Below are 23,355 nucleotides of genomic sequence, written 5' to 3'. Positions count from 1 at the left end.
CAACTTTCATAAAATAAATGGCATGAGTCCAAGGTATTTGACGAGCCATCTTGCCCTAATGGGACTGGCTTGTCCTATTCATTTGAGAGGAAGAGGACTACTTTGGATCTCATCTGCCAAAGAATTTTGGCTGGCATGGTCCAAGAGATCCTTCCATGTGGCTGCGGCCCCCACTCTTTGGAATATTCTGCTGCCAGAAGTGAGATTGGTTCCCCACCCACATTAAACCGGGCTTTGTCAGGTAGCCTGGGGGCCCAGATAGGGACGTTTTATGTTGAGGTGGAGGTGGTGGACCTTGGGGTGCTGATGGGATAGAGAAGGTCCCCACTCCTGTGTCATCTATCCTCTTGGTTTTAATCTCAATTTTTTATTAATTTTGATCATTTTATATTATCATTTTGTAAACCACACAGAGTTGTTGCAACAGTGAGATGGGCAGCAGATAAATTGAATGAATGAACGAATGAATTCAAGCACTAAGTATCTCAAGAAGCAACGGATGGAAACTAATCAAGGAGAGAAGCAACCTAGAACCAAGGAGAAACTTCCTGACAGTTAGAACAATTAACCAGTGGAACAACCTGCCTCCAGAAGCTGTGAATGCTCCAACACTGGAAGTTTTTAAGAAGAGAATGGACAGCCATTTGTCTGAAATGGTATAGGGTTTCCTGCCTGAGCAGGGGGTTGGACTAGATGACCTCCAAGGTCCCTTCCAACTTTACTATTATGATTATGATATTATTAAAAGCTCTATCTGCTTGGACAGAGAATTCTCTTGATGTTTCATGCAGGCAAATTTAATGTGATCCAACCCCTTGCGAGATGTCTGTTACAAAATTTATTAAGCATCTGTATGCATGTCGCATGAATGGTTTTTGTTTTGTTTTCTTTTTCCAGCTTTTAAAGTGAATCTCATACCTTTAATAGTTTAAATTTATTGTAATTGTTGTTTTAATTGTTGTAATCTACTTTGAGAGTTACAATAATGGGAAATAGTACAGAAAGATAGTAACTGAATAACTAAACAGGCTTGTAACCGATGGGTGACTCTTAATAGAAGTTTTAAATGTTTTAATTGCCTCTCACTGTTCACAAGTGTAACAAGAAAACTCTGATTATAGGAAAAGCAATTTCCCCTTTCCATTATTTCCAACAAGATCTGACTATTCCAAGGAATATTTATTAATACTAGAACTCCTTTATGAAAAAAGAAAGTCTAAAAATATTCTACAAATAGGTTACTAGTTACTTTTGCAATTAGGCCATAAATATACAGAAAGATGATTACACTTTGCTGCAAGCATCGCTTCCCATCACATTTCCATACCTCCACTAAAATTTTTTTTCCTAATGAGAAGGAAGGACTCACTGGAGAAGAGCCTAATGCTGGGAAAGATCGAGGGCAATAGAAGAAGGGGACGACAGAGAATGAGGTGGCTGGATGGAGTCACTGAAGCAGTAGGCGTGAGATTAAATGAACTCCAGAAGATGGTAGAAGACAGGAAGGCCTGGAGGAATGTTGTCCATAGGATCGCGATGAGTCGGACACGACTTCGCAGCTAACAACAACAACAACTAAAATTTTAAAAAAGGCTATACCAACTGAGCAACAACATTTTTAGATAGGCAAAATGATAGCACCTACTTGTTACTACTACTACTACTACTACTACTACTACACCTTTAACGCTGTACACATATTTCTGTTGAAATTGCACTAATTGCAAAAAAACTTCCTCCTATTTTGATGTGCTTTCAGAAAAGGCTTCAGAAGTATATCAGTGAAAGTAACACAGTGCCTGCATTCAAAATTAGATTTTACTAAATCATAACACAGAGGGGGGAAAGTGTTGTGTTTTAAAAGGAAAAACAGACGTCTTGATTTTTGGTACTCTTCTTTTTTAATTTCTGTGTGAAATACTGTACAGCAAATGTAACTACCAATCCTAGATGATTATTTAGAACAAAGAAATCATGGATTTATTGTCCAAAGAGTGGAAATACAGTATAATGGTAATTTAGCTGAGTAATTTTTTTAAATTGTTTGTAGCCTATTTTCCACAGTCTAAAAATTTACTGGGCCAGGTGACGAACTTGAAGCATATTTATCTGATTAGTCAACAGAATGGTGGTCAACTTAAAAACAATCTTCCACAACATGACAACTAAGGCATACATTCCGCATGCCACAAATTCTACAGTTTACTGTATCAACTCTAACCCTTCCTAGAAGTTCAAGGAATACATCTTAATCAAAGGCTTCCAAAGCTCAGCAAGATAACCATTAATTTTTCTCAAACTTTGGTCTAGCCGCTGTGGTTCCTCCTTTCATACAGTAATTGCAGATATTGTTGCAATGTGTGGGTTGAGCCTCCAAGATCAACTGGAAGAATTGTTTGATACAAGACTTGCAAGAGTATATTATAACTATACACACCATCTTTATCTCCTCTACTTAATTCAGTCTGGAAGATGTCAAATGGTAGGGTGCAAAATTGGGCTTTCACTGCTGATTGCATGTAATTGATTGGATTGCTTCTCTAAAGACTGTTTTCAACCCACTGCCCTTAATGTGTTGGTCTTAACCATAATACAGCTATTAGTCACCCCTTAATTCCAATTTCCTTGATTGCATATTTTCATCAAACAAAGGCATTCTTATTTAGGAAAGCATTGTCAAACTGAACTTTTAATGTTTCTATTGGACTGCTAAAAAGTCCTCTGAACACACTAGTTTTAGGCCTAGTGTTTCAACCTATAACTAACAATTTTAATTTTATCAATTTTTATGATAGCCTTTGTACACTTCACTTTTGATACTTTGGAAACATTTTATCAATTAATGCTGTAATGTGTCTTATAATTTTTTTAAAAAAATGTAGATTAATATCTTCCTCACGCTGCACTGTGAATGCATTTTCAACTGTCTGTTAAAACATAAAACCTGCATCACTGTATAGTCAGCTGCTGCATTAAAAAAATGCAAACCTCAGCTATTAAGACTTCTGCATTGTCAGGTCCCACAGTTTTTAGCTGCATAAAGCCATGTAAATGAAATAGCTGGATTTTGTTTTTACCAAGTTAATATCCCTTTTCAGTGGTTACTCTTTAGCTCTGGGCAGCTCTTATTCCAGAGAGAAAAATCTTAAAAGCTATAGCCAAATATTAAAATACCTGCCATCAACAAAACCCTCTATTTAGTGAAATCTGCATTTTAATCCAATTTTACTAAAATCTATTACTTTTACTCATCCTTAATCTCCAGACACAGGGAAAGGAGAAACCTGAATTGAGAAAACAGAAAATAAACCTTTGATGTGAGGATGAAGGACCCCTTCGGCTCAATGATCTTCTCCAGGACAAAACACTTGATTCCAGCAGTGCTGACATATTCATAAACAACAGCATGTTCTAGGTGGACATTGTCCACTGTTAGACTTATAAGATGGGCGTCTTCTCTTATAATTAGAGGAGAGTCAAAAGTCTGAAGGGACAAGCCTGAAAATCAAAGTTTAATTACTACAATACTATAGAATACAAACGTAAGACTGCGGTCTGTATAGCCTGTTGGCACAATGGAACAGTCCGTATTTATAGAAATTGCATGTAGTATGCATGTAAGTGCAGTTTATTTATTATATATTATTAATTATACTTTATTTACTCTCATTTATGAGTTTCATAATAAACACATAGGGACAAATCTCAATGGCATAACCATAAAATATTAATCTTACTTGTTGATTTTGATTCCCTTTATAAACCAGTAAGACTCACATGAAGCTCGGGAAACACTCAAGTGATAAAAGATATGCAAATGTTTGGAACATGTGAAAGTGGCAAGTTATATTTCACAGAACTGTGGAGCTCAGCAACAATCTGAACCCAGCATTCCCAAACGTGCTGTTAGGATTACCCAATCCAATCACATATAATTTATCATATATAATTTAAAAGTTTATCATATATAATTTAAAAGTTTTATATCGATTTTTCCTCCTCTTCTGTCACAAATGAAAAATTGGCCTCCCAACTATGAAGGGTGACATTGGGTGGATTATAACCCTTTTTGGTAAACATTTGGTTTTATAGTAAATAAGAAAGTTTGCTCTCAGTGAAGCTCTGTAATTCCTTTCAGAGGGAAGCCACGTAGACAAAATATCAAACAGGGGTCAGATGTCTTGAATAAACTTCTTTTTTTTAATCTGGTTCATAGTTATAGCCCTTTTCTTGACAGCATTCTTGTTAAGAATCCCACAGATCAGCGGCAAGTATATCACTTCCAATTTAGGTAACCAGCTGAGACAGGCCTGAGCTGGCATCTTACGTGGCACGCTGACTACAATAATTCTGTTTTTAAAAATACCACAACCACATTGCTCAATATGACAGATGTGGACATGCCAAGACACTATGTAATTAGGTGGTTTGTGGCTTGGCATTGCAGCTACCAAATCAATTACCCTCCACCATCACTTCCAGGAGATTAGTGATTTTCTGTAGTGTGCAATTGATCTACCCGATTTCTTGCTACTGTCTCACATTTGTACAGAAGCAAGAGGCCTGTGTTACACCAGCAGAAGATAATACTATTTTTCCATTTGCTTCCAGAACAGGTCCTAAACTGACTGGAAATATATAAAAAAAGTCCCTTGCAAACAATTTCAGCACTTTATTACCAAATAATCCACAGGTGTCTGGAATAATTATATATAATTGTTTTTCTCCTTGCATCAGTAGTTTTTTTCTTCTCATAACACCATTCCCTGAGAGATAATTCAAACATATGAAACTACTTTACATTGGGGCCTACTTTCTTTGGAGTGGTTAGAAGTTCTCTGTTTCTTTCTTTCTTTCTTTCTTTCTTTCTTTCTTAAGGGGAGATGGCAATGCCCACACTGGAAACTTCTGAATGTAAAGCACGTAATTCATCATTCAAAAAGAGACGCTCCCTTTTGAAAAGAAAGCTTACTCAGGTCACTTGCTTCATTAGCATAGAATAAGTTTTCCCATACCTTCTTCCTGCTGGCTGTCATTAAGGGGATCAAGATCTGAATTTTCTTCAATTGAGAGGTTTCCTTTATGCATTTCTGAATGACTTCCATTCAGGTATGAGTTTGAAGCTGCCTGAAGAGCTCTCTCCTCTTCAGCATCTTCATGCGTTCTGTAAACCCACTGGTAGAAACCCTTTCAGGAAAGTAGGAATAACAGAGTAATTCACCAAGTACTGGCTTTATAGAAGATTTACTACTGGTTATGTGTCATGGTATACTGACTTGACTTTGTCTTCTTTTAGCTTGGTTGTGTTGTTGCAGAGGTTTCATTAGGAGACTAGGTAACATCATTAGTGGAGTTTCCTACTTATTTACAGGTATTTCTCAACTTACAGCTGGCCACTTAGTGACCATCTAAAGTTATGACCAACCTTATGACCGAGTTCCAAAATTCCAATTGCTGTTCCCCACACACACAAGGTCACATGTCAGGCACTTGGCATTTACAGCCATTTGTAGCATCCCACACTTTTGCCAACATTTAATTCCAGTTTTTGGCAAAAACTGGTCTGAGTGAACCATTCATTTGCTATTAACTGCGGCTTAACAATACTGCCTTTTGTGTAAAAAGGGTCGTAAGAGTAGGTCAGTCTTGTGGATAATTCTATTTATGACCATCACAACTTACAGATGTCATGTGCAGGCTGTTATAATTGTAAGTTGAGGACTACCTGTGTATTGCAATCTTGGTGAGGAAATGATCTGTCCCATAATGATTCCTTGATTAGGGTACTGTTTCTTTCTTGATTGTTTATCTGGTGCTGTTTCCTGCTTATCTGAGTATTCATCACACTGGGCTGCTTCATTTTTTTGACTTTTGATTTTACCTTTTCTACAAAGTTAAAGACTTGGGGTTTACCCTTATATGTCTGCTGATGACTGTCTGAATGCTAATCTTTCAGAAACTCCTTTACATCTTTGGACTTGGCTTAGTCTACAATGTTGACGGTTTTTCCAAGACATAAATAACCAACTGTATAACCCCTACAGAAACTAAGTCAAGCCTTCTGCATTTGTACTCATTTTCCCTTGTTCTCTTGCTTCACCTTCCCACAAAACAGCCAATATTCTTCATTACACCATCTGGAAGAAGACAATAGCAAACCATTCCTGAATCAAAACCTCTTGTATGTGTTGTTATCTGTCTTTGTACATTGCCAGGAGTTGATCTCAACTGGAGGAAAGCTTCCCTTTTTTAATTTATAAGGAAGAACACAAACAAATCTAGGGCTTTGTTAGCAGGGTTTATCCTTGCAAACTAAAAGGGAAGTTATCTGTTGTATCTGTTGGAATACTTCTGACTGAAAAAATATAAGGATTTTTATTTCTGAGCAGCTGAAGAAAGGATTTATTTAGCAGATTAGTTTTCATCACGAGATATTTTCTTTTTCCTCTTCTCCCTTCCCAAATCATTGTAAGAAAACACACTGTAAGAAAACCCATCCCTTCCTTCACACACCTACATACTCACCAGAAATTCTTGCTGCCTGTTCCTGTATGATGAAAAATGATCCAGAACTTCAGTGTAATTTTCATTCATCACATTATTTCCATTTACTTTCAGGACACATTGGCCTGGGTGAAGTCCCAAAGCTGCTGCTTCTGATCCTTAAAGGGCAGACAGGAGAATCTCTTCAGATTTTCTCAATAACAGGATAGATAGATGATGTATTTACATAATATATAAAAAACACATGGTAAAATGTGTTTAAAAATAATCATGTTAGGATTGTGGGAATAATAATAATAATAATAATAATAATAATAATAATAATAATAATAATAATCCTCTTTTAAAAATATATTTCCTTGTTAATATTTTTGAGATTACAGCTTAATGTTATCAACAAGTATTAGTGTCATCAACAAGACACATGTAAATATTCTTTCCTTACCTCTCCCCACAGCATGGACATAGGGTGGTGCTTCTCCACATATCTGGAAACACAACGTGTCATTGCAATCTGGAATTTTGATAATCCTGCCAAAAATTAAGAGAATGATATATAAGAAAAACGTCTTGACTGGCAAGGGATGGATATTATGTTCTGTTTAAGTTATTCTATGTAATTGAAGATCTAGGGGTATATTCTATAGGGAATTCTCTGACTAAAAAGTCAAAAATGAATCACAGCTCCTAGTATGCTGTTTATTATAAGTGAGACTACCAAAATCAACAGACTATCAAAAGTGAAATAAAAGAATAAAGAAGTACTACCGTAATTAACAGGAACATGCTATCAGAAAGCTCTATACTAAAGATGTTGCATTAGAGAAATATTATGGTTAAAGATATGTTTTCCCTAATTCAATTTCAAGCATATGTTTAAGCTATTAAATCAGACTCATTGGATAAACCTTGTGTAGTCTCTTTTATGGTTAACAGAAGACAATGAGTCATGCTTTTGGAATCTAGATTTATAGTTACATTTGGTCTCTGAATGAGGGCACAAGATTATAAATCTATTATGTCCATATCCACATGTGTTCTCTCTATCTCCCTTGGAATATGCTTCCCACAACTAGAACCATCTCATGGCTATATTTTTCTAGGATCTTACTCTTTAGATTTGGTGGCCACAAGAAGTCGAAGAGGCCGCCGAGAGCAGAAAGACTGGTTTAAGATGGTCTCGACCTCTTGAAATGAACGCAGGAACACAAGATCCTCATTCATGGAATAAATTTTTCGACCAACCTGCAAGCCCGCCATCTGAAATGATGCATAAATATTACAAATTGTGCCACACTATTACATGTGTGAATTAGAACACAGAAGATAGTTAATTAGTATGTCTTTTCCCCAAGTTTTGCTTTGGAGATCTCTATTTTCTGGAAAGCTTATCAAGAACTGAAACATATAAACAGGTAACCTTGTGGGGGGGAAATGACCAAATTTTGATGTAATGAAAGTCTGACTACTGTAAGAAAGCATTAGGTATACTCTAAAACATTCTTGCTATCCCTGGGGCAATGAGACAAAAAAGGGCTCTCAAGAATAAGAACAGAAGGAACTATGCCTTAAAACATACACTGTGACAACACACTATATTCATGGAATATGTTCTGACATTCCTTTGTTAACTGATTTGCTTTGATGGACCTAATTGGAAAATAATCAGGAAATACTAGGGCCGGGGGTTAAGAGTGTGAAGACAGAAAACAAATTCTGGAGATTAGTATTACAAAATTACTTTCAAACTGTTGCTAAAGAAAACTACTGTTTAATTTCTCAAAAAATTGCCTCAATTAACTTCAGAACAGTATGAGTATTTTTAAAAAATACTTTGTATTTGATACCAAGAATGATCAAGGTTTTCTAATGAATTTTGGAATTTTTAGAGAAAAAACAAACAAACCTAACATTTTTCTCAGTCATAAATAGATTCCTGGCTCATGGTCACCATAACCACAGTTATGCAAAACAATCAAACTTCCAGAATATAATATGCAATTATGCATCCACTACATTTTCTGTAATTTCTACTGGACTTCAAATATGTTTTCTGAATTGCTTGAGGTGCAAAAGACTATATAAATGAATCCATATCTCATTTCCCTTGTTAGTCATATAGTGCCAATAAACATTATTTAATGTGGCATTTATAATCCCATAAATATCACCAAGATTTTTATAGCTCCCAGTCTTCAACCTGAACAGCATCAAGCCATCAGAGGTTTTAACCAATGATTTATACCCACTTAGCTGGTACTTTTGCCTGATGCAAATATCAAAAGACAATTAATGACCTCAAGAATTGAATAAAATGTTATCACAAGGTTTCAAATCATGGACAATTGAGCCAATGATTCATAGGAAAAGTTTAAAAGAAAGCAAAAAGTATTTTTTGGAACGTTTTTTAAACTTTTTTTTTTAAAAAAAACACACTTGTGTGCAATGATAGCCTTTTCTTTTCTTGTTTTACAAAATTTTTATTTTTATTTTGCCATTTCTCCCACAAACAAATCAACAAATATACCGCAATACATAAATACATACTCGTAAGTATGGGTGCTGCTTGTCCATTTCCCATTTCACTGTATCCACCCTCCTTCTCTCTCTTTCCTCTTCTCTACCTTCTTTCTCCCTTTCTCCTTTCTTTCCTACTTCCCTCTTCTTCCTCTCCTCTCCTCTTTCCTTCACCACTCCCCTCCCATTTCTCCCCACTTCTCCTCCTCTTTTCCTCCAACCTTCCTACTTCCTTCCCCCTCCTCTACTCTTTTCTATTCCCCAAAAAAACCTTTTAATAGACGACTGTCCTGTGAAACTGATTTGTCAGCCAATGGTTTATTGAGAAGTTCGGCTATTAAAATATTTTCTAAGCAGGTATCATTAATCATGACAAAATACATAATCAAGCACAACCTTCTCCAGCCAAACAACCTCTAGATGGATTGAAGTACAACTCCCATTATTCCCACTCAGATAGGAACTGTAGTTCAGTCTTTCTTCAGGGTAATAGGTTGTAGAATGTGGATCAAGCACAATCATTTACAGAAACAGTTTAGGATACAGAATGTTGCCCTTGAAAATCTAAGCAGGTCTTGGCATGCTTAGCAAAAGAAAAGATAACCATCCAGTAATTCCTTCCTTCTGTGTGAAAATAATTCATCTCATCATCTAAGCATTTCTTGTCAACAAGGGACTTTTTCGTGAGAGACCAATGGGAGCAATAGTCAAGTAACTTATGCAAGGAGAGAATCTAAGGTTTGGTTCAGCATTTGAAATGATTAGATTAGTAAAAAGAATATCATTCTTTCAAGATAGTCAAACAAATAATTTAGCTCAGTTTCATAGCAAAGATCACATTTTCCCAAGCTCATGGCCTCCAGGTGTTCACAGTTAGTTTTTTAACCCTTTTATGAAATTGGAATACTGCATCCAGTTTTGGTCACAATACCAAAAAGATGTTAAGGCTCTAAAAAGAGCACAGAGAAGAGCAACAAAGATGATTAGGGGTCTGGAGGCTAAAACATATGATGAACAGTAGCAAAAACTGGGTATGTCTAGTCTAACCAAGAGAAGGACTAGAGGGTGACAGGATAGCAGTCTTCCAATATTTGAGAGGATGTCACAAAAAACAGGGAGACAACCAAAGCACCTGATGGCAAGGCAAGAATTAAACTTATGAAAACTTATCAAAGAGAGATCCAACCTAGAACTAAGGAGAAATTTCCTAAGAGTGAGAACAATTAATCAATGGAACAGGTTGCCTGCAGTAGTTGTGGGTGCTCCATCACTGGAGGCTTTTAAGAAGAGATTGAATAGCAATTTATCTGGAATGATATAGGATCTCCTGTTTGAGCTTGGATTAGAAGACCTCTAAGATGCCTTAGAGGTCTTCTAATCCTCTGTTATTTGGTAATCTGTATTTTGAATATAGACATAACATCTGAGTCCTTCCTTGGATTATAGGCAGACCACAACACTCCTTGGTTTATTGAGTAATTTGAGGATATGAAGTAAACAGATATACAGTTAGACCAGAGTTGCACTGCACAAGTTCACTTACTGTGTAATAGTGCTGGTCATAAAGAGGGCTTATTTGTCCACCTTCATTGTCTCCTCAATGAACATCTCACATATACATATACTCATCTCATGGCCTTACATGCTGAGATATTCAACATATGCTGCACCTTAAATTTCATTTTATATTTTTGTTTTCCACCTTTTCAATGTAAGTCCAGCAGGTGTCAGCACTTTGCTGATCTTGTCTGAACTTCAAAAGATAAGCAAGTCAGACCTGGCTATTGGATAGCTTATTAGGCAATCTTAAGAGTTGGTACACTAGACTGAAAAGTTGCAGGAAAAAGGCGATAGCCAACCAGTTCCACACTGTTGTTAAAATAACTACATAAACATGTCCGTATAATCATCAAGAGTTAAATATGATTCAAGGGAGTCTTTCTTATCTCAAATGCTCTGCTGTGCATGTACTCTCAATTATCAGTGTTATGATCATCAGAAAACGATTATTGCTGCCATATATAGTATTTTAATTTTGAGCTGTCACACTTCTTTTTCTTAAGAGCCCTATAAGCATTTCATGCAAAGCTGGTGATCAGGATCTCTTGCAGCATTTTATTTTTAACTTCAAAGTAATTATAAAGGCTATCAATTTAATGAGGAAATAGCTCTGTAGGTGGGTTGTGGAGTTAACCCTTTCATTTGATTCTCATTTCCTGATCTTAATCCTTTCCCCTAAGATATTAATCGCTCTGCCACAGAGAAAAAAGGCAAACTACTTCCAATGTTTGAAGATCAAAATGCAGATTCATAGCAAATAGCTTCACATTTGCAAAAGGGTACATTACTCTGGGCTTTTATTGATCACTTCAACCAACATTCACAACCTGATGCCTTTCAGATATGAAGGCTTACTGTTTGGGAAATGAACAAAATTTTAGTTCCAACATACCTGACGTGTACTAAGTTGACAGCAGTTCACTGAATTTTTCTGCAAAAATGCTAGATCCAACGATGCAAAACCTTTCGCTATACCAAGGCAGTTTAATGAATGAGGCATTCGAAGTGCTATGCGTTTTACCATTTTTTAAAACACATGAAACTCTGCAGATCTATTTGGGGTTACAAATCACAAGTTCTTACCTCTGCATGTGAACCCCGGTGAACAGACTTTACCACAATGGCTTTGTTCTTTTCTTCTATGTCAAATCCATAGTCATCCTCTTCTGGAAAAACCTAGGACCATATTAAAAAATAAAATCTTTAACACAGAAAGGGATTTTTTTTTGCAAAAAAAAATTGATTTGGTTCCAAAAAGAGTTTTGCTATTTCAATTCTTTCTTCAAAACTTCAACATTAACTGAAGACAAAATATTCTTCATTACTTTACATTACAAAATCAGTAAACTAAAAACTCAGAGAATCATATTCTTCTTTAGCCTTTAGTGATATAGTTTTATTCATTTTTTTCCTGAATGATGGAGAGTTTTTACTGAAGTGATTTGTTAAGGAAAGCTGCATCCATACTAGTAGAAATGCAGAGTTTTAATTGCTTCTTGTTTCAGCTCAGTAGGTATAATTGATGCCTTCAAAACAGTGACTGGCATGCAGATCAGATCAAAGAAAAAAGATGCTGAGAACTAAACTAATAGTAGGCATGATAATTTCATGTTTGTACAGGGTCTTAATCAAATTATGGATTAGGATTGTTCTTAATCCAAATTATATCAGGAAACATTACTTCCTGCAAAAGCCTTTTTTTAGCTAAGATCTTTGGATAAAGGCCTGTTCTTCCCTGGTATTAATTACAGGTATCCTACTTAACAACCATTTGTCAGCAACTGTTAAAAGTTACAATGATGCTGAACAAATGGTAGTTACTAGCTGTTACATTCTAGAGCAGGCATGACAAACTCGCGACGTCACATGACATTGCACAACTTTTCCCCATTGCCGGCAATAGGTAGACACGGTTTTGGTGTGATGCATCCAGCCCATGGGCCAGCAGTTTGACATGCCTGTTCTAGAGTCAATCTAATGAGGAAACTCATCAACTTGATTTTTATTTGAGAAGATTTTAGAACCATTTGAAAATGTACCAAATGATTTTTCTGTTCTTTTTCCAAAGTTATGACTACAATTCAACAAAATTCATGTGGAAATAAGCTCAGCACTGCATGTTGGGATGTTGACCAGAGCAAAATATTTTTAAGTATGATATACTGGTGAATTAATATAAAACAATTTCAGTATGAATAACCTTTGATTTTAAACTCCCTTCAGTCTAAAACAGTTCCACAAAGTTAGTATTAAATGTAATCTCAGCTCATTTGTGCATGTATTTCTATATCCATCTAGCTTTTCATTACATTTAGCAGAATTGTACAATAATATTTCATCCACCTGAAGAATCATCGCTCTGTAGTTATAACATTTAATAAAAGTCTATTCATAAATTTGAGGATTCTCCACCTTAAAGCACTATGCACTGGTGTATAAGCCAGTTCATATTTAACAAATTTATGTAGGTGCTAATGGCCTGGTTTAGAAAAAAATTAAAGTTAACTATTTTTTTAGGTAAGCTACTTTAGATGATGTTAAGAGACAACTATCAGTGGTTTATGCTGTCTACAAATGCCAGTTTCTTCATGTCTAAACCACACCGATGGGAAATTTAATCAGATTAACAAATTAATTTCTGCCTCTTCCCAAAACCGGGTCTCTTATATCAATTCCCATAGGCCAAGTGACGCAATTTATTCCTCTGTGGAAAAATGTACAATTGTTCTTGGCTTCTGAAGTGAAACCCATAATAGGATAGTCCTCAACCTATGTGAAATACCCATTCGATTTTTTTCACAGAGGGATGCAGTTGAAAATACCTCTCTAGAAGGGTCCAAATATGAGATTTTGTATTTACAACAGATTAACTGGTACACAATGTGTCAGAATTGCAAGATATTTAGTTAGAATTGAATATATTCGTCTGAATTTATTTTTCTTACCAGCAGACTTTTAGCTAAGATGTTTTCAATAAGCTTGAAGTCGTTTCTCAGAGGCTTACTCTTGGAATTTGTACCTTCCATCTCCTCATCAGCATGAAAACGGAAGTACTGAGATTCATCTCTGAATTCACTCTTCTCCAGTACTTGAGACCAAAAAGTGGGAAAGCAGGAAAACATGCCATTACTTTCATAAATCTATATGAATCCACAAATATAGTTACAGTCTGAAATTAATGTCAGTCATTGCAGTCTTAAAGTTCACTTGTCTATGAACAAATCACCAACAGGAACATCATATAGCTATATTTGGTTTCTAAAGAATCCCTCTTCCTTAAATGTCTGGGATTGGGTGCTAAACTTTGGGTTATGTCCATGAACAGGAACATTTTTCATTGAAAGGCATTACGTTACATCCTGAGATAACTCTCTGAAAAAGCTTTCCAGAAGCATGTGCTTTGTCCTATCTGGGTGGGGGGAAAAAGCTTTCAAAAAATTAAATCAAATGAACAATGTTTCTTTCTGGAAAAGAGACAATTGACACTATAGTTACAGAGAAAAACTCAGTGTGAAATTAATAGGATTCCTCCAACATAAACACAATGTTCAAAGCAAGTTTTTGGCTTAAATCAGTTCCTTCCCTTTCCTTATCTCACTCCCCATTTTCCAACTCTATAAATTGATGGTTTGTGTTCTGCTAGCCCCCAATGGGAAGAAGTTGTTCTCTTTGCATCATGTCTGACACTGTGTCCCTGCAGCTAGGCATGAGCCTGGCTTTTACACTGCTGACCCAGAATCTAAAATATCCAAGGGAGGACACAAAACAACGGCTGCTTTTCTTCCATTGCTTGGAAAAATTCCAATTGGTAAACATAGGTCCATTGTGAGGCCAACCCACTCCATGAAAAACTGAAAGTGGACATAGTGCTAAATTTACTCCTCAGCTGCAGCTCTTCTCCTTCAGCACTTTTGAAGTCATTTACTTGTCTGAAATGCATCAACCCAGTTTGAATATGGAGGTCATATACTAATAGCTTCAAAAGTAGTATTATCTATGAAAGATATATAAAAGAAATAAACAGATGCATTGCTTATTACCCATTTTTATAGTTTACTCAGATTTACTGAACTGGTCATAACCATTCCTAACTGGTCTTACTGAACTGGTATCATACTGTATAGGGAGAGTCAATTTGGTGTAGTGGTTGAGCTTGAAATCACATGTTCTAGTCCTGCCTTAGGTATGAAGCTAACTGGGTGGCTTTGGGCCAGTCACTCTCTCTTAGCCCTAAAGAGGCACCATTAGAAAACCACTTCTGAAAAATATTGCAAGAAGTTCACTTGCCTTTTGGAAAAGCATCTTTGCGACCTGGATGATTGAGAATCTCCATAGACATATTGCAAGCAAACTGCATGGACTTGCAAAAATGGCCATTTGGTTGCCAAGAGTTTGACTTGAAGGCACCAAAATAAGTATCACATTGCCCCTTCTTGCAGTTATTTCATTAGACATTCCATATTGGCAAGATAGTAGCCTTTCCAAAGCTGAGCAAAAGTTGAACTATCATTGTCGTGATTCTTAGACCTGCAAATTATGGGGACTATAATCTAACTCCTCTTATGGTAAATAATTCACAATAGGCTGATACAGAATAGGCACAAATTACTTTCTCTATTTCTCATGTTCAGCAATGAATATGGGAGCTCAGTCATCCCAAACAGTACCTTCCATGAGACCGGGGTATCAATAAGCGTGGGAAAAACCCGAAGTCTGAATAAATGAAAAATATTACATAGATGGTAGAGCAGGGAGTCCAAAACAACCTAATAAGGGAAATGGAACCAAACCTAAACAAAGGACAGAGAAGGTTCAATTTCCAACATTCAAACCCAGCACCAGTTAAATGGTAATGTCCACAGCCCTTGCAAGGTCCAGTGTTGATATTTACCTTGATGCCTTAAAAACCTTTAGCGCAGGTATCCATGAAACCCCCTGCACTTTGTTCCTGTTACTATTAATACAGGGATGGCTGCAAGAGTAGAGGAGATGATTCACCAGAAGGCCTGCCAGCACCTCTGATAAATTAGGTTACACAGCATAAATTGGAAATGTCCCTGCCTAAGGCCATAGAGGAAAGCTGGAAACTGTGCTGGAGTGCAAAGATCAGTGTTCTCATAACCTCAAAAATGATGTAAATGGTCATCCCATTAATAACGTGTAATTCTTTGGGGGAAGGGCCTTTAGTTTATTATTAAAGTATACATATGGCACGTTGTGTAAAACCATGCTTATAAAGTATCTTTGCTAATTCAAAAAGAACATGGTAAGAGAATAAATGCCAGTTTGCTCATGAGGAGGTTCAAAGAATTTGGATTTCTAGGAAATGCTCTCAGTATTTCTTAAATTTGTTTCTTTTTTTTCCTAGTTTTCCTTCAAATGCCCAGAATACAATAGTTATTGGGACAAGAATTTACAGAGAAGTGGAAAATAAATTAGATTAATTAAAGCTGCCTGAAAAGATGCCAGAATAATCTGAAGCTGTTGTGTCTTCCTGTAGTTCTAGTTTATTGCAGCGCAAACAAAGAAAAGAAAGACTCTTGATGTGTGTGGAAGAATTGCCTTTCATTTCATGGACCCTTTGCTGCTCACTGAAAGACATCAGTATACAGAGAAACCTTGGAAGTAAAATCCAAGTTGAATATACTTCTCTTATCCAATAATATCCCTGGTGAGTTTGTGTTCCAGATGGAGAGTTGTGCTATTTATTGTTTATATTTTTAATTCTTTTAAAAATATTTATTATTTTTAATAAAATAAGGAGAAGAAAAAAATGAACATAAGCAAGCAAAAGGAGAAAAGAAAAAAAAAGAAAAAGAAAATGATTTAGAAACATACAATCTATAAGCCAGGGGTGTCAAACTTGTAGTGTCACGTGACGTGTCGTGACATATCATGACTTTTTTGCCATTGCCGACAATGGGGTGGGTGCGGTTTTGTTATGATGCATCTGGCCTGCAGGCTGGCAGTTTGACACCCCTGCTATAAGCCAACAAAGGAATTACAGCACCAAATTGTACAGTTAGTGATCAGGATATGTTAGTGCTCAGGTGATGAGACATTAACAATAAAAAACAACATCTATTAAATTGTTTTTATGATGTAAGGATTTTAATTGGAGCTGGATGAGACAAGTATGTAAAATACGCAGCTAGTATGAATTTACTAAATATGCTAAATATACAAAAGAAAAAGGGGAAAACTATTAAACATTATAAATATTAGTTTCTAACTTCCATTTGTTGCACTCTATGTACACTAGAATAGATTTTTTTATTGGCCAAGTGTGATCTCCAATACTTGCAGATTTTTAACTTTTTTATGTGCTTCTGATTTCAATTTTTTTTTAAAAAAAACCCCATACTTTAAATATTTGTATTTGCCTTGCTGCAAAATATATAGCAAGTATGGAAGTTTTCTTACTTAAATAGGGTTAGACTTTTATGTGAGTGTATGTTATTGCTTTTGCCATTACTGTGTACTCTCAAAGTTCTAGTCTGATATCGTTGGTAAAGTACCTCTTTTCAAATGTGCTAATATTGTCCTTGCAGCCATAAGTGTACATCTTAATAATTTTTTTTTAAAAATCATTATTTATTGATTCATTCATTTTATATGGAAAATACATGAACCCCAGTACAAGCTGTTAGCTGTTTCAAAAGTATTTCTTAAACAAAATAATCAACAAATGGACTGATTGCCTTCTTTCCCACCAATTCTCAAATCTTCACAGGTTGGACTAGTTTTACATATCACACAAAGCCATACTCTGGTTAACCCATCATTTAGTTAACCTCAGTTGGTAGGGCTAGAAAAACACATTAAGTTATAAAATGTGGTGTATATACCACAAAGGCTGGGTTCATGCAATATACATCAAGCCAAAGCTAAATGAATCGTATTACAGTTGAGCTAAAACCTCTCTTCTCTTATTGCTCTCTCCTGTACATAACCCAATTAACTCATTTAACACGCAAGGATTCTCATTGTCTTTTCTTGTTTCTCTTGCCTCACTTTCTTGCTGATTTGTGACTTGCACACATCCAGACAGATGGAATAGGGAGTGAGGGAATATAGTTCCCATCCTCAGTGTTACAATTCCCATCTTCTTTGCTGCTGACTCAATGGAATGATACATCTGAACTGTAATTTATTTGCAAATATTTTTGTTAAATCTAGCATTTGAAGACTGATTTGTGAAGAACTGAGGGGTAAGTAAAGGTCTTTACCCCTTCCAAACATCTAATTTTAAGAAAGAGATACTTTCCTATCAGAGGATCGGGTGAGATTCTGTGTTGCTTCTGTCTCCTACTTTTGAGTAACTAAACCTAGGACTTAGATTTTAAGCTGCTTCCCTCACTAGGAGACATGCACTGACTCCACTAAATTTAACTATGACTACTTCTGCTTTTCAAACGTAGCTCTTATCTTAAAAAGATTGTTTGCCAGAATTTTACTATTTTTACACAGAAGGAAAGCAACTAGAATAACTAGGCTTGTCTGTTGCCTAACAATCCAGTTTAGTAGCTATTGAAAGCAACTATTCCCACCGCAGTGCCTTTAAAATATATCGGGAAAAGGATTGTGATTCAAGGAGATGCAATCCAGAGGGTGCTTGATTTAAAAAAGTCTGTCATAAAATTGATCACATTTGTTGGTTAAAGAAACAAAGTTAAATCCTTGTTAATTGGTCAGGGAAAGGAGGAATTAACGGCTTACCATGATGCATAAAACCATTGTTACAGAGCCCAACTCCCAGTGCCACAGCTTCCTCTCTGGTCTGACAGTCTCCCTAGTAACAAGAAAAGATAAATGTTACACCCTGGGCAAATCGTAATTCAAACAATCCTACCACAACTAGATCCCAGTTCCCAAATGAACAGAGCAGAAAGAAACAGTTGAAGTAATTAAAGCAGGACTCCCTTGACTTAAATCCCATTCACTCCTAAATGTAGTACCTTTTGTCTTCCTCAAGCTTTGAGAGGACAAAGACCAGAATCTCATAAAGGAGCTGTTTTTAACAGTACACAGTTGCAGCCAGTTGTGTCTATGCAGAAGCTTTCTTTACTAGCAATATAATCAAAGCCATCTATAGCTGGCTTTGATTTATACATTCCATAAAATATCAGAATAAAAGGCAGCAGAACCTACTGAAAGAAAACGCAGTAAAAATGATTCCTTACTCAGAGTTCTCAAATATCAGTTTTAATAGGGTATAAATACAATGAAATATCATGTCTGGTGCCCCATGAGAAACAGCTGCTTAAAATAATACACACAGCTTCAGTCATATGATTTCATTGTATTCAGGCTAATATTTCTAGGAATGATGTAATAGGTGTTTTTGGCTGACAAGAAGAAAGCGGAAGAAAAAAAGAAACACATTTATTTTAGTGCCAGATCCCCATTTTATCTGCTCAACCACTTGTGTGGGTGGCCACTTGGAATGGAACTATATAGGCTCAGCTCCATATGGCAACCAGCTCATATGAGCCTCTCCAACTAGAGTTGGGCAATTCTAAGTTTATTAGTGTAGTTTCCTCTCTTTAGCAAAAGATAATTCCCACTGGAATATATTTCCCCTCTGTTCCACTTGAACTTAAAGATACTTTCTCATTTCTCAATCATACCAGAAACAAGGCTCATGGATACTGTGTAGTTGCAGTTCCTGGCCCACTCTAAAACACACAATTTCTTATTGGAAAACATAGAAACAAGTAACATAGAAAACAAGTAACATAGATATTCAGTATGTTGCCCTTGGCTTGAAGACCCTGCCTTCCTTGGATTCCTAAGTCAAACTAATCAATGCTTTGGAGGGAAGCCTTAGTTATGAGTTTTGCAAATTCTTTCCTTTTCATTAGACAACTTTGCCCAGCAAAGTTAATATAGAAAGGAACAAAGGAGGGAAGATGGATAACTCTGTCTGCTAAGCAAGGGGTTGGAACACGCAGCACTTCTGTTCCACTTCCTGGTCTATACATGGACAAATCTCCATGGTTTCCAACTGCAGGATAAATTATGGCCAGGAACTTTCAATAGCAATAGGATAAAGTAGATTCATTTGGCTTAGCAACTCATTCACACCCAGGACAATAAACCAAGCAAGGCAAAGACTGAGTCTTGTGAAAACTACTAAACAGATCTTTAGTAAGTCTACACTACATAATAGTTTTAAGATGACACTATTATATGCACCAAGCCCTTAATTAGCTGTTATAATTATCAATACTCTTTCTAGCCTTTTTCTTATCTTATGATCTCAGAAAAAGATCTGTAAATTAAGACTTTCGTTTTGCTTATCTTTTGTCTATAAAGTAGTTGCTTTGCCCTATGCCTATTGTTCCCTTTTTCATCCTGCACCAGGGATGAAAAAGGAAACAAAGCAACTTGATAATGTCAATCTCTGTTTTTGTCCCTGGGTGTTACATCAAAAATTAGGTACTAATTGGAAATGAATAGCAAAAGTTTTCTTGATGAAAGGCAGTCTCCAGCACTAGGTACTTTTAGCAGCTGTGGAAACTAAGAGATGATAGGACCACCAGATCAGGGCCACAAAAATTGAACATCCATTAGATGACAGCAGAGTTGCCTATATCACTTTGCTGTTGAGTGGTTATCTGGATTTCTGCAACTCAAATCTGGTAACTCTAATACAGTGTGTCTCAGCTCTGACAATTTGAAAACATGTGAACTTCAACTCCCAGAATTCCCCAACCAGCATGGAATTCTGGGATTTAAAGTTCATATATCTTCATGTTGCCAAAGTTGAGAAACACCTCTTTCAGAAACTGCTTTAACCTGTGACTGGATTGCACAATTTAGACAATATGTATACAGAAGTTTCAAACTATTTTTAATTTAGATCAACCACACACTATCAGTGCAGAATAAGCAAATTCCTTTTTTTAATGGGCAAAAGGTTCAGATCTGGAAGTGCTGATCAACGCTATTTCACAACTTTTTAATTGCATTATTATTTATATGTCCTAACATGCACCTTTCACATTTTAACATCCTGCCACATGGCTTCTTTGCTTAGAAAGTTATTACAGTGAATTTATAAATGCCACCATCTAATTTTACCCCCAGATGAGTTTTAAACTGACATCTGTTTGACACTGTTCTGAAGCTAGCCTTTGGGAATCTGCTTTGCTTACAAGAAATAGCACATAAAAACAGTGACACAAACATGGCTAATAATGCAACTAGATTCACATATTACCCTTTGCAAAACAGCAACATTCAAGTCAAGAGTTGATTGAATCTATAACCTCTCAAATTGTCTCCTCATAATTGGGGATATAATACAAATGGAAAAAGAATGGCCATAATAAAATAGGAAGACCACTTCTTGATGTTCAGATAAAGAATTTTGCATACTTGATATCTAAGCATAAATGGAAACTCTAGTATCCTAACATAGGATTAAATGGGGACAATTTGTTCCAGACAAGTAATTGTTCTGCAATAAAAAGCAATTTAAACAGTGTTCTGATAACAGATCTGACATTTTTCTTTCACAAGAGCAGTATCTGGATACCAACAGCTGTATTTGGATTCCTATCTTGCTTATAAGCTTCTCAAAGGCATCTAGTTAGCCAGTGTCAGCACAGGGTACTAGTGGACTAGAATCTCAATCTTAAATCTTTTTATTAAAAGTATAGGTTAAGTCAAAGTCAAGTCCATGCAATATCAGTGGAATAACAAGGCACGTGGGGATTATTTTAGAATTGTTATTTACCCACCTAGATTAAGCTTCTTTTATGTTGTTAGAACATAAAAAGTTAAAATCTGGAGCATTCTTATTTCATCTCGTCTGATAAATTCAATATTTACAGATACCAAATAAGTCCTTCTGGTTGGACTTCAAAGGCTCCAACAGTTTATGTTTTAATACTGTGTGGAATAATTCTATGGAATAACATTACAAAATGTGAAAGAGTTGAGGCTGAACCCAAAGAAGAGAAACATCAACATGTATATGATCTCATTACCTGAGCAATCAACCAATCCACTAGTTTACTTGCTGGGATCACTGATTTGTACGTCTTCAAGTGATAATCTCTATCTCTACATCAGAAAAGAAAATCAGAAGATAGTTAAAAATTATGGTTGGCAAAACATATTTTTAAAACGTCAATACCACATTTTAACCTGGGAGAGAATTGACAGAAAGAAAACCACTTTTCTCTAGACTTTCTGCAGTTTATAGTTTAAATATTTGATTGCATGCTGTAAACCGGAGAGGGGATAGCCTGGAATGATAGGAAGACGAGCTTCTACCAAGGAAACCATCAGATAAAAGAGGCTTGAGCCCAGGACAACAAAGTATCTCAGACAAGCTGCTTGTTAGTTCACACAAAGATAATGGGAGGGAGGAGGGAAGCACATTTAGATTTGCAAGTTTCTGTTACTATTGCTGTTACAACTAAAGTAGTTCTGACCCACAGAGCACTGATTTTCAAATTTATTTATTTATTTATTTATTTGTTTGTTTGTTTGTTTGTTTATTTATTTATTTATTTGATTTATATACCGCCCTTCTCCCGAAGGACTCAGGGTGGTGTACAGGGCAATAAAAATAAGAATACAAGATCTGGTCTACCTTGAAGGGCTGATACAGCCTTTTCAAATCTAGTCTCCTCTATATTGTGGGACTGTAATTCCCAGAATTCCATCTGACCATGCTGGCTAGCAATTTTTAAAGTGATAACCATATTACATCTGGAAGCTACTAAGTTATAAAATACTGCTATTTTATATTATCAATATATTTAATTGTGGCAACTCTTTTGAAATAGCCAGAGGGAGTCAATTTTGACCTAAAGCTCCTTTAAGAATGTATTTCTCAAACCTTACCATATTTCCCATCAGTCTTATACATATTAACTCTCATTTTATAAATGTTTCAGCAGAGAGCTATAAATCTCTTTGGGGGACCAATCATATTGGAATTATCCCCAATCATGTTTTACCTTATTTGCCACTCATCTTTCCAAAATTTGCAATGATAATTCATGAATTTTGGTTGTTAATTATCAGATCCACTTGTGACAGTCCAATTAAACTGATTTATTGCTAATCATGCCTATGTACAGGAATCTTCTCAACTAATGGTTAGCACCTGCTTGAAGTTAGATAATGGTCAATAGAAATCAACTGAAGTTAAACTTAGTTCGCTTGTGGCTACATAAGGATTCTAGGCTGATACCTCTTTTAACTCTGTCTACAGGTTTTCCTCACTAATGCTGTTGAATCTAATGTCATCAAAATACCACCACTAATTCCATGCATCGGTGTCAGTGTTATTTCCTTGACTAATTGACTATTTCTTTTTGTTTGACTTTCAAACTATTTTTAAATGAGCACAAATATAGCCAACACACATATTCATTCACACACTTTAAAGCATCACTTCCCCTTTCTTAGAATACTGTTGTTCCTTAGGACAGAAGAGTTTTCAATTAAGCATAGCTATGGTTCATAAGATGCTTCTATGCGCCAAAATGTACTAAGATGACAAGGAATGATCATTCATGCATTCTAGGAAAAATGAGAAGCTAGAAGTCCACTTCAAAAACTAGAATTCCAATCCCCTTTTTAAACAGACTTTATTACTTTATGTTAGGTAAAGGTAAAGGTTCCCCCGCACATGCGTGCTAGTCGTTTCCGACTCTAGGGGCCGGTGCTCATCTCCGTTTCATAGCCGAAGAGTCAGCGCTTGTCCGAGGACGTCTCCGTGGTCATGTGGCCGGCATGACTAGACGCCAA

The 23,355-nt window shown here is 36.1% G+C and overlaps 1 protein-coding gene across 1 annotated transcript in view; it reads right to left on the bottom strand.

Annotated features, from left to right (window-relative positions):
* The window catches only part of PREX1 (phosphatidylinositol-3,4,5-trisphosphate dependent Rac exchange factor 1), a 222,180-nt gene that overhangs the window by 32,023 nt on the left and 166,802 nt on the right, over window positions 1-23,355 (bottom strand). Inside the window, exons 14-22 of the mRNA XM_083358786.1 lie at window positions 21,579-21,654; window positions 18,301-18,373; window positions 13,527-13,669; window positions 11,665-11,757; window positions 7,616-7,764; window positions 6,950-7,035; window positions 6,526-6,662; window positions 5,016-5,187; window positions 3,311-3,498 (exon numbers count right to left, since the gene is read on the bottom strand). Of these exons, the coding sequence (XP_083214912.1) occupies window positions 3,311-3,498; window positions 5,016-5,187; window positions 6,526-6,662; window positions 6,950-7,035; window positions 7,616-7,764; window positions 11,665-11,757; window positions 13,527-13,669; window positions 18,301-18,373; window positions 21,579-21,654 (1,117 nt within the window). The remainder of the gene's footprint in view (window positions 1-3,310; window positions 3,499-5,015; window positions 5,188-6,525; window positions 6,663-6,949; window positions 7,036-7,615; window positions 7,765-11,664; window positions 11,758-13,526; window positions 13,670-18,300; window positions 18,374-21,578; window positions 21,655-23,355) is intronic.

This window comes from Vipera ursinii, assembly GCF_947247035.1.
Source record: "Vipera ursinii genome assembly, chromosome: 3".
Lineage (NCBI taxonomy): Eukaryota > Metazoa > Chordata > Lepidosauria > Squamata > Viperidae > Vipera > Vipera ursinii.
Note: the sequence above shows the minus strand (reverse complement) of the source record. Positions and strands in the feature narration are given on the sequence as shown.